This window comes from Anguilla rostrata, chromosome 1 (genome assembly GCF_018555375.3).
Source record: "Anguilla rostrata isolate EN2019 chromosome 1, ASM1855537v3, whole genome shotgun sequence".
Lineage (NCBI taxonomy): Eukaryota > Metazoa > Chordata > Actinopteri > Anguilliformes > Anguillidae > Anguilla > Anguilla rostrata.
This window is the reverse complement of record NC_057933.1, coordinates 82,194,854-82,206,830: the sequence shown is the minus strand read 5'-3', so window position 1 is coordinate 82,206,830 and position 11,977 is coordinate 82,194,854. Positions and strand designations below refer to the sequence as shown.

General features: G+C 40.7%; 1 protein-coding gene across 2 annotated transcripts in view; it reads right to left on the bottom strand.

Moving 5' to 3' along the window:
- The window catches only part of LOC135237959 (B-cell receptor CD22-like), a 174,649-nt gene that overhangs the window by 131,829 nt on the left and 30,843 nt on the right, over positions 1-11,977 (bottom strand). For both annotated transcript variants that reach the window (XM_064305563.1, XM_064305555.1), the window contains exons 5-6: positions 2,011-2,283; positions 601-858 (exon numbers count right to left, since the gene is read on the bottom strand). In XM_064305563.1, coding sequence (XP_064161633.1) covers positions 601-858; positions 2,011-2,283 — 531 coding nt within the window. The remainder of the gene's footprint in view (positions 1-600; positions 859-2,010; positions 2,284-11,977) is intronic.

Below are 11,977 nucleotides of genomic sequence, written 5' to 3'. Positions count from 1 at the left end.
CAACTGCATCACCGCTTTTTCAAAATGAGTAACAAATGAGGCTCAGTAAAGTTAAATGTATGAGTTTGTCTTCAAATACTCACATATCACACTGAGAGTCACTGCTGGGGATGGGAGATTCTCATGACCTGTCACTGCACAGGAGTAGCTGCCTGCATCTCCACTGCTGGCTTTGAACTGAAGGTCATGATTTTGATATTTCTGGGTGGTGTGAGACAGATATTGTCCATTCTTGTACCAGATGAATGTTTGGCTGCCAGTCAGGTCAGTGCAGGTGATTTTACAGGTTAGTGTCACCCTCACTCCCTCACTCACTGTGCTAGATTTAATTTCAACCTTTACACCTGAGTGAGAAGAAGAAATACAATACCACAATATACTGAGTTATTCAACAAAATTCCACATTGTACAGCACCCACAATAAATGTATGAATGCATATTACTGTAAATGGTCCAGCTTTTCATTTCAATTAAAGATTGAAGTCAACTGAGACCCCAAAATCTCAATCTGTCTGATAATGGAATGCTTGTTCTCTCAGAAGAATTAGTTCTTGTGCATAAATGAATGTAAAATACACAAATGTGACCTCAAACACTCACATCTCACACTGAGAGTCACGGCGGGGGAAACAAGATGCTGATTGTCTCTTACAGCACAGGAGTATCTGCCCGTATCTCTACTTCTGGCTGTGAATGTAAGGTTTCTATGGGACTGGGAGAACCTGTAGTCGCCAGTCAGACGCTGCTCATTCTTGTACCAGATGAAGCTGTTGCCCAGCCAAGTGCAGGTTGCTCTACAGGTCAGTTCCACTGTCTCTCCCCCTGACACTGTGTCAGAATTTATATCCACCTTCAAACCTGAGTGGATTAAAAAAGCAAACAGAATGTAACTCAACACACTTCTATTCTACATTATAATATCCAGCAAGGGGATAAAAAGGATTTTTATGGACATAATGTCCACTAATAATATCAATAACACAAGGAAACATGAGCAGAAAGTTGATGGTCACTAAGAGGATTAGGGCCATGCATTGCTTGTGCCAATATGATTGTTTTGTTATTTTTGTACAGTGATGGTAAGTAACTAAGTACATGTGCTTCATTACTGTACTTATGTAGGATATTGGAAACTTTGTACTTTTGCTGAGTATGAACAATATTAGCAACTTTCACTTTATGCTCCACTACATCAATAAAGAAATGATGTACTTTTTACTCAAATACATTTCTTTTGACAACTGCCATTACTTGTTGCATTTCGTACGGTTGGTCGTCAGCCGAATTTTCTCTGGATTCTGAATTTTCTCTGCATTGGCTGGCATAACGTGGTGAAAACATGCAGTCATTCCCCACTCCTTTAAAAATTATCTGGTGGCTGATAAAGGGCGATATCGCCATCTACAGCGAATTGTATTATCTCATAAGAAACACACTTTCAATGCACAAAAATGCCAAGTTACTCACACATACAAAGCACTGCCTATAACTCATTCATTCAAACTGGCTAAATCTAGGCCTGCCATTAAAAGTATTGATATCAAAATGACGCCAAGTTACTGTACTATGGACTATATAGGCTATCTTGGCTCACCAAATTTAAAGAAGCTGTATTCAAAAGCAATGCTACCCAATGTTTTCTTAACAAAGAAGGCACTTGACAATTCAGACATGCCTGTGTCTTTTATCATCTGGCAATGTAGTACCTTACACCTTTGCACTATACAGAAATGTAAGATGTTGTGCTTGGACAGCATGGTTGGACAGAACAATCCACTTCTTGGGTGGACCAAATGCTACACTGTATTATTACAATGTGAATGCAGGTATAGAGCCTAGCCAAACAGATATCAGACATTTTTGGATAAAGCATTATAATCCGACTGCATGTTCTTCCCCTTTTCAGCTTTAACAGACAGGCTGCAACATTCAGAATTATATGCATTGGCTATTATCACTGAAGATGCTGCCCATCCAAGCCATTCTAAATGACAGTACAGAATTACTCACACAGCACTTTGAGATTCATATGAGAAGACCAGTCTGTCCCAATTGCATTCTCTGCCTCACAGTAGTATTCTCCTGCATCCCCGGAGTTGATTTTATTAATGGTGTAACTCTGTTCTGATCCTCTACTCGAGAATGCAGATCCAGTCTTCTTATACCAGGTGTATCTCTGCACTGCTGGGTTGGCATCACTGCTGCTGCAGGTCAGAGTCACTGAACTGCCCTCCTCTATTTCACCAGAGGGGCTCACTGATACTGAGACGCTCTTCGGAGGATCTGAAAGAGAAAATAACAGGTCCTGCAGTTTTAAATAAAATTCACACAGAGATGTTCTTGGGAGCATAAAAAATCATTAGAAAAATGTGTTAAATTCCATATAATTTCTCACTCACTGTGTTGTGTCTCAAAACACTAGCAGAGACTTTTATTTCAAAGTAATGTTTATAATGGAGCTGAAATCTCACAATGTGATGTGGAGAAATGGTTTGGTTAGGGCGCCATCTGCAGGCAGAGTGGGAGCAGTATAGCTGGCTTACAACCATGCCTGTTTGCAGTTACTATTGATTGGTAATGGTTTATATGCTCTGCCTGCAGTGAGACCGGGATGCTTCTAATCCCTGTCCTTATCGTCTGTGTTTTTTGTTTTTGTTTTTGTTTTTGTTTCCGTGTTTTTGGTATCGAGCGCACAATAAAGGCTTGGTGCCTCTAACAACGACGGATTGTGTGGTTTGAGGGGAACAGGACTGCAGAACCTGTTACAGTAAATATCCCAGTATATCATGCTTTGTTACAAAATGAACTGGATATACTATAGCTTTTTATGGTAGTTGGAAAATGACACAGCAGAATCAAGTTTTCAAAAGTGACAGAAGTATTTACATTACATTACATTACTGGCATTCAGCAGACGCTCTTATCTAGAGCGACGTACAACAAGTGCATTAGTTCAAGGTGCAGAGGTGCAAAAGAAACACACTAGAGTGAAGAAAAGATCGTAGTGCCAGAAGTGACCACAGATCAGGACTCCAACCCTGTAGAGTAACCTGTTCAGCAAACAAAAATCCTGCCAAGTACAAGCTAGCACTGAAATCATATTCACCTAATCAGAATCAGACAAAAACAATCCTGCCAAAAAAAAACTAACATGATCGTATTAGCCTAACTAAGTACATTGAGCTAAACTATAGGCTAGGGAGGGGTGGGGAGAGGTGCAGCCTGAAGAGATGAGTCTTTAGTCTGCTTTTGAAGGTAGTCAGGTTCTCTGCTGTTCTGACCGCCACGGGGAGGTCATTCCACCAGCAAGGGGCCAGGATAGACAGCAGACGGGAGCGGGAAGTACAGACACGAAGAGGGGGAGGTGCCAAGCGTCCAGAGGTGGCAGAATGGAGAGGTCTGGCTGGTGTGTAGGGTCTGATGATACTCTGGATGTATCCTGGTGCTGACCCCTTAGCTGCCTGGTATGCAAGCACCAAGGTCTTAAATTTGATGCGAGCCATAACAGGCAGCCAGTGGAGGTCAGTGAGCAGGGGGGTGACATGGGAATGTCTGGGGAGATTGTAGACCAGACGCGCTGCAGCATTCTGGATGAGCTGCAGGGGTCTGATGGCGGATGCTGGCAGACCAGCCAGCAGCAAGTTGCAGTAGTCCAGGCGGGACAGGACCATCGCTTGAACCAGGAGCTGGGTTGCGTAGGTGGAGAGGAAGGGGCGGATTCTCCGGATGTTGTACAGGAAGAACCTGCACATTCGACTCACCGCCGTGATGTTTAGATATATCTTTTTAGCATCTTCATTAATAATGATAACTTCATTTTTTAAAGTTGAACAGCTGCATGTGGTACCTTTTTTGCCTTTTGCAAACTCAAAATGACTGCACGTTTTACCTAAAACATGTCAGTATGATCAGACTCATCACTGTATGATAATGTAATTATATCTGATTTCTCCTCCACTGGCCAGGGTGACTGCTTTACTCAGTGTCTTACTGCTGTGAAGTTACCCAAAGACACTCAGGAGATACTGACTCTCTGCTCTGTGTGTATGAAGCTGAGATGCACTGATATACTCACACTGCACATCAAGACGTTCAGGAGGAGAGATTATTGTCCCAATCCCATTCTCTGCCTGACAGGTGTATTCTCCTGCATCCTGCAGCGTGATGCTATTAATGGTGTAACTGGATCCTCTCCATGAGAGTTCAGTTATATTATTCTTATACCAGGTGTATCTCTGCACTTGTGGGTTGGCATCGCTGCTGCAGGTCAGAGTCACTGAACTGCCCTCCACTATTTCACCAGAGGGGCTCACTGATACTGAGATGCTCTTAGGAGGATCTGAAAGAGAAAATAACAGGTCCTGCAGTTTTAATTAAAATTCACACTGAGGTATTCTTGGGAGCATCTAAAATCATTAGAAAAATGTGCTCAATTCCATATAAATTCTCACTCGCTGTGTTGTGTCTCAAAATACTAGCAGAGACATTTATTTCAAAGTAATGTTTATAATAGAGCTGAAATCTCACAATGTGATGTGGAGGGGTGGTGTGGTTAGGGCACCATCTGCAGGCGGAGTGGGAGCAGTATAGCTGGCTAACAACCACGCCTGTTTGCAATTACAATTGATTGATAATAGTTTATATGCTCTGCCTGCAGTGAGACCGGGGTGCTGGAATGAGAGACGCACGCGGGAGTGGCATGCCATATAATCCCCGTCCTTATCGTGTGTGTTTTGTTTTGGTTCCTGTGTTTTTGGTATCGAGCACACAATAAAGCATTGGTGCCTCTAACAACGACGGATTGTGTGGTTTGTGGGGAAAAGGACTGCAGAACCTGTTACATTAAATATCCCAGTATATCATGCTTTGTTACAAAATGAATTGGATATACTGTAGCTAATTTTTTGGTAGTTGGTATATGACACAGCAGAATCAAGTTTTCAAAAGTGACAGCAATATTTAGATATGTCTTTTTTGCATCTTCATTAATAATGATAACTTTATTTTTTTAAAAGTTGAACCGCTACATGTGGTACCTTTTTTGCCATGTGCATACTCAAAATGACTACATGCTTTACTTAAGACATGTCAATATGATCAGGCTCATCACTGTATGATAATGTAATTATAACTGATTTCTCCTCCACTGGCCAGTGTGACTGCTTTACTCAGTGTCTTACTGCTGTTAAGTTACCCAAAGACACTCAGGAAATACTGACTCTCTGCTCTGTGTGTATGAAGCTGAGATGCACTGATATACTCACACTGCACATCAAGACGTTTAGGAGGAGATGTTTTTGTCCCAATCCCATTCCCTGCCTCACAGTAGTATTCTCCTGCATCCCCGGAGTTGATTTTATTAATGGTGTAACTCTGTTCTGATCCTCTACTCGAGAATGCAGATCCAGTCTTCTTATACCAGGTGTATCTCTGCACTGCTGGGTTGGCATCGCTGCTGCAGGTCAGAGTCACTGAACTGCCCTCCTCTATTTCACCAGAGGGGCTCACTGATACTGAAACGTTCTTCGGAGGATCTGAAAGAGAAAATAACAGGTCCTGCAGTTTTAAATAAAAGTCACACTGAGGTGTTCTTGGGAGCATCTAAAATCATTAGAAAAATGTGCTCAATTCCATATAAGTTCTCACTCACTGTGTTGTGTCTCAAAACAGTAGCAGAGACATTTATCTCAAAGTAATGTTTATAATGGAGCTGAAATCTCACAATGTGATGTGGAGGGATGGTTTGGTTAGGGTGCCACCTGCAAGCAGAGTGGGAGCAGTATAGCTGGCTTACAACCACGCCTATTTGCAGTTACTATTGATTGGTAATGGTTTATATGCTCTGCCTGCAGTGAGACCGGGTGCTGGAAAGAGAGACGCACGCGGGAGCGGCATGCCATCTAATTCCCGTCCTTATTGTGTGCGTTTTGTTTTCTTTCCGTGTTTTTGGTATCGAGCGCACAATAAAGGCTTGGTGCCTCTAACAACGACGGATTGTGTGGTTTGAGGGCAACAGGACTGCAGAACCTGTTACAGTACATATCCCAGTACATCATGCTTTGTTACAAAATGAACTGGATATACTGTAGCTTTTTAAGGTAGTTGGAAAATGACACAGCAGAAACAAGTTTTTAAAAGTGACCGGAGTATTTAGATATGTCTTTTTAGCATCTTCATTAATAATGATAACTTCATTATTTTAAGTTGAACAGCTGCATGTGGTACCTTTTTTGCCCTTTGCAAACTCAAAATGACTACACGTTTTACCTAAAACATGTCAGTATGATCAGACTCATCACTGTATGATAATGTAATTATATCTGATTTCTCCTTCACTGGTCAGTGTGACTGCTTTACTCAGTGTCTTACTGCTGTGAAGTTACCCAAAGACACTCAGGAGATATTGACTCTCTGCTCTGTGTGTTTAAAGCTGAGATGCACTGATATACTCACACTGCACATTAAGACGTTTAGGAGGAGAGATGTTTGTCCCAATCACATTCTCTGCCTGACAGGTGTATTCTCCTGCATCCTGCAGTGTGATGCTTTTAATGGTATTACTGGATCCTCTCCATGAGTGTTCAGCTCTATTATTCTTATACCAGGTGTATTTCTGCACTGGTGGGTTGGCATCGCTGCTGCAGGTCAGAGTCACTGAACTGCCCTCCACTATTTCACCAGAGGGGCTCACTGATACTGAGACGCTCTTCGGAGGATCTGAAAGAGAAAATAACAGGTCCTGCAGATTTAAAGAAAAGTCACACTCATCACTGTATGATAATGTAATTATAATTGATTTCTCCTTCACTGGCCAGTGTGACTGCTTTACTCAGTGTCTTACTATTGCAAAGATTCCTAAAGACACTCAGGAGATACTGACTCTCTGCTCTGTGTGTCTGAAGCTGAGATGCACTGATATACTCACACTGCACATCAGGACCTTTAGGAGGAGAGATGTCTGTCCCAATCCCATTCTCTGCCTCACAGTAGTATTCTCCTGCACATACACACACACGCACACACAAACACATACGCACACATGTATGCATACATACACACACACGTGCACACATACGCAAATGCATGCACACACACATACACAAATTCACGCACGCACACACACAAACACACTGCTCAGAAATCCTTTAAAACACAGTTGTGTTGGCAATATGACAGATAAGGGATTCAATTAACCAAACTTTAAAACAACTGCACCTAACTTCTCCGAAACTATGGAACATCAATAATTGTACTTGTACTTCAATACTAACTGATGTCAGTAGATGGCAGTAGCTTCTGATCAATGTGAGATTTGCAGGTACAGGAAGTCTTGCTTAGTAGCTAGCTTTGCTAGAATGTAGTAGCAAACCAAGTAAGTTAAGAGCAATTGTCTGCATATACCTTCGGCCGAAAACTGTTATGTTTTGCTTGCAGTGAAAACAAACTGCTTTCATTAAAACGTGGCACCGGAATACTTGTGTCGTCATTCTAAGAATGCAACATGCACAATCAACAGCTCCGATCATCTAGTACAGCCACAGATATTTATATCATGCCTCTGTCTCAGTTTCAATGCTGAGTGTGAAGAGGAACTTCATTTTTTTAAGTTCTCTCTTTTTCCCCTCTCTATTCTGATGAGCAATGTTGCACTACTCTAAATTAATGTACAGTAGAACATTATTTTATATAAATTATATACATTCCTTAAAGCAATTTAAATGTATTCACATTGGCTTCTGATTGAGATAAAGAAGAGAGACTAATAAATAGGAACACATGCTGATAAATACTTTATATGCAGACTGAAATATCAGAACTACATTTGGAAAAAAAAAAAAAAACAATTTACCTGACACGGAGAGGACGATTACCAACAAGGTATTGAAGAGCATGGCTGCATCAGATTGAAAATATTTATCCAAATATACATATACAGGTCTTGATTATTATTTACACTGTGAAAATGAACAGCACATAGAAAGACTGTCAGAGTATTCTATTAATTTGCATAAATCGAAGGGGCTGCAATCATTTATAGTCCGAAAATGCATTTTATTTAATATTTGATTACAGTTTAATCTTCTTGCACCTCAAAATATTGTGACGTAGTTTTGACTAAATGAAATAATATGATAATGCACTTACCAGGAGAGAGTCCTGTTCTGGCCTCAGTGGTCTGCTAATGAGCCATTAGTATTAAACAGCCTTGCAGACAGAGCAGTGTGGCTGAATATGATCGCAAATGAAATGCTTCACACTAAATATAAAAGTGGAATGTGTTACAGTTCTGATTCACTTCCTGAAGATCATACAAATTTTAAATTGTATTGGATACAAGAGTTTGAATAAAATATACAGAAACGTTTGCTTTGTGTCTGAACTGGACCAGTAGTGCCTTTTCAAAAAGACTGGGTAATTCTCATTTCTTTGCCCCCACTGTATTATTGAAATTCAGATGTCAATAATTATGTTCATTTTTGCATATTATGCTTATAAAATAAACATAACTACTATGTTTTTATAAAAATGATTCCGGATTACAACACAAACTGTTGCTAAGATCTGAGGCTTTGCCTATTCCAATACATCCATCAATCAATCCATTATCTATACCTGCATATCAGAGCTGGAGCTGGTGCTTTTTGTACGTCGCTTTGGATAAAAGCGTCTGCCAAATAAATGCAATGTAATGTAATGTAATGTAATGTAATGGTGCTGGAGCCTATCCCAGCATGCATTGGGCGAGAGGCAGGAATACACTCTGGTCAGGCTGCCAATCTATTGCAGGGAACACACACCATTCACTCACACATTCATACCTATGGGCAATTTAGAGTCTCCAATTGGCCTATTTGCATGTTTTTGGACCGTGGGAGGCAACCGGAGTACCCGGAGGTACATGCAAACTCCAGACAGAAAGGCCCCAAGCCGAGATTTGAACCCAGTGCCTTCTTGCTGTGAGGCGACAGTGCTACCCACTGCACCACCGTGTCACCCCTATTCCAATACATGTACAGTAGAGGATAATATAAAAGTGACTGTAAAAGGTGTAATAGGCATCAGGCACAGATAAACATTCATACATTCAGGAGCCCTATACAAAATCCATTTTCCTAAACCAGATGATTTAATTCCGTTTTGTAAAAGATCTTCCAAGAAATTGATCTGAAATGTACATACAGGACTTCCCTATTTTAGTAACTGCCACATCTACAAGTAGATTGAATGTATTGCATCCATCCATCCCTCCCGGGTAAATTTTACTGCCACAAACAGCATGCTTTACCATTGCTACCATACGTAGCTCAGTCGTGTTCATGCTTCATGCATCGGATTTTTGACATGAAGCCGAAACATCAACAAAACGCTGCTGTAGCTTAGTCCATAACCCGCTTATTAAGATAAAGATTGCACACACTGTACTTTCACAGAAGATGAAAGAAGTGGACAGGCGTAGTTTTCGTATCTTTGTGTATCGCAGCAGTGCAGAATGGTGGTTTGGGCTCTGAGGTTGCAGTTTACATCCCCACCTGGAGCACTGCTCTGGGGCCCCAAAGCGGGTACTGTGAGGTGCCCCTGCTTGGCTCTTTTGTGCAGAGGAGTAGCGGGCACGGCTGTGGGTGAAGCTGCCTAATTTCAGAGGAGTGCCACCCCGACCACAGACAGTTGCAGAGCTGAGCATGAACAGGAACTTCAGATTAATCCTATGCTCTACATTTCACAATCCTGTCCTATGCATTTCACAGCAAATGTGTGGTAAAAACAAATGTAAAAAGATTCTGCTCAGCCTAGAATCTCTAAATCAAATTCAAATTCAAATTCAAAATAACTTTATGTATCCGTTAGGAACTTCATTTGTGTAAAAGCGTCAGTGCATACACAATACATAACCGGACAAACGACAAACACAAATTAGACAACACACAAGTGTAGCTTAAAACAGTTTAAGATGTCCACCAGTAGGGCATCTAAACAACCTATGTGATCATGTGTAGCCTATATGATTTAGATTCCCATTTTCTGTAACATATGTCTTTTTGCTTACCCAGTCTAATGAGCTAAACAGGTTATATCAAATCTTAGTAATCCTAAATAGATTTTAGCTTCTGATAGATATTGTAACCTCTGCAAACTGGCATTAATAAGCAGAACTGAAGTAACTAATTTTTTTTTTACCTGAGGCAGAGAGAAGAGCTGTTGAGGTTGTTTGGAGCATGGCTGCATCGGCCTGAACATATATATAAAAAACATAACTTATATTATTGCCTTTGGTTTTTTAAGCCATAACCAAAATTCCACAAAAAAATCACTGATATTCAGCATTTAAAAGATAGCATGAAAAGTAATAAAATAGTTACTTTCCGTAAACAATGATCATTTTTTAGTTTTATTATTTTTTTTACATTATTTTCATTTTAAGAAAGCTAATTTACTGTTTTAACGAATGCTGTGCATGTTTTACCCACTGGTCACATAGCTACCTTTCAGCAGTGAGAGAGACTGATCTCCATTAGGATCACTAGATTAGCACAGAATAAAGCACTCGCTGTAATCCGTAGATCAGTGAACAACAACACTGTACTTAAATTTATCCACTGTTTAAAAAAATAAATAAAAGAAATGTAAGCGTGCAAAAATTAAAGATGTCTTCTCTCAACTTCTATCAAGGCACTCTATTGAATCATATACATTATTTTACAACTCAATGAAAAAATGTGTTTACAGCCATTAAAGGAGTACCATGGTGATTTTCACACTTTCTCGGTTTTATGTGCTGTTTGCACAAGAGGCATTGAAGAAACACAACGAGTGAAGTATTACATATGTCCGTTCTGTATTTTTGGAGAAATATGCGTTTTAAATGCATCGTCCTATTTTCAACCGGTTGAGAAAATTGTCAGCTTGATGCGTCACGAACACAGTAACCACTCCCCTTTCCACGCCCCGTAAACCCATGGATAACTCGAGACCAAGCGGCCAAAACCAGAGTTCGTTTTTGAAGCTCATTTCCTGGTGTTGTAGTTCCTGGTTGCTCACTAGCGCCACTACGGATGGCTCCAGTATAGGTGTTTTCATATCCGGTTTCCATGTAAGTCTACGGTAAAAAAGCGATCAAAATACAAAGTCAATAATTTTTTCTCACAAGAACAAATAGTCATAATAGGTGTATTTTATTGGTCTTATGAGTGTCCATGGGTCGATTTTATGATTTATTGCGTCATTTGGGCACAGTGCCAATATTTGTTCTAGACCAATGAGGTACAGCTTGCGTCACTTCCGGATTACTGCGAGGGACTCAGCTACAGTAGGGGCTACAGTCTATGGTCACTGGAGTGGGCGGTGGCGCTTCTTGGCCTTGCCATTGCGGCTCCGGCTACGGTCCGCCTGTGCTAAGTCTGAAAATGCAGGCATCCCATTTCGTGGTGATTTCATTATGGCGTGTGCTATTTACAGCTGCACTAGACGACCATAAAATAATCCTCCTCTTAAGTTTTTCGGTAGCCAAGTCATTTTTACTATTTCCTTTAGCCTACTTAACCAAATAATTACTTGGCAGAAAGCGTAATCAGCTTGCTATATTTGGTAGTCCAGTAGTAGCCTGTGCTAAAACAGTTCGCAACTTTGGCTACCAAGCCATTTGACTAGCTAGCTAACCTTAACCGGCAAACATTCAATCTGTCAAACGTGTTTGGCGGCTTGTCAGTCGTGTACATTCCGTAAATGTCTACCTGGGCCATGCTTCACGCATGTGACAAAGCTACTATAATCCCGATTTTGGGATAAACACTTTTTCAGTTTCACGAAGCGAATTAAGAGTTTCAAGGTTCATTTGCTGAATATACAACACACGATGAAATCACACACACAGAATTTAACGAAATTAACCATCTTGGTATTTAGAAAGGAACGTTTTTAGCATTTAAGAGACTGACAAGCTAGGCATTTAAGACAGTGGTTCTCAGAATCGGTTCTGGGG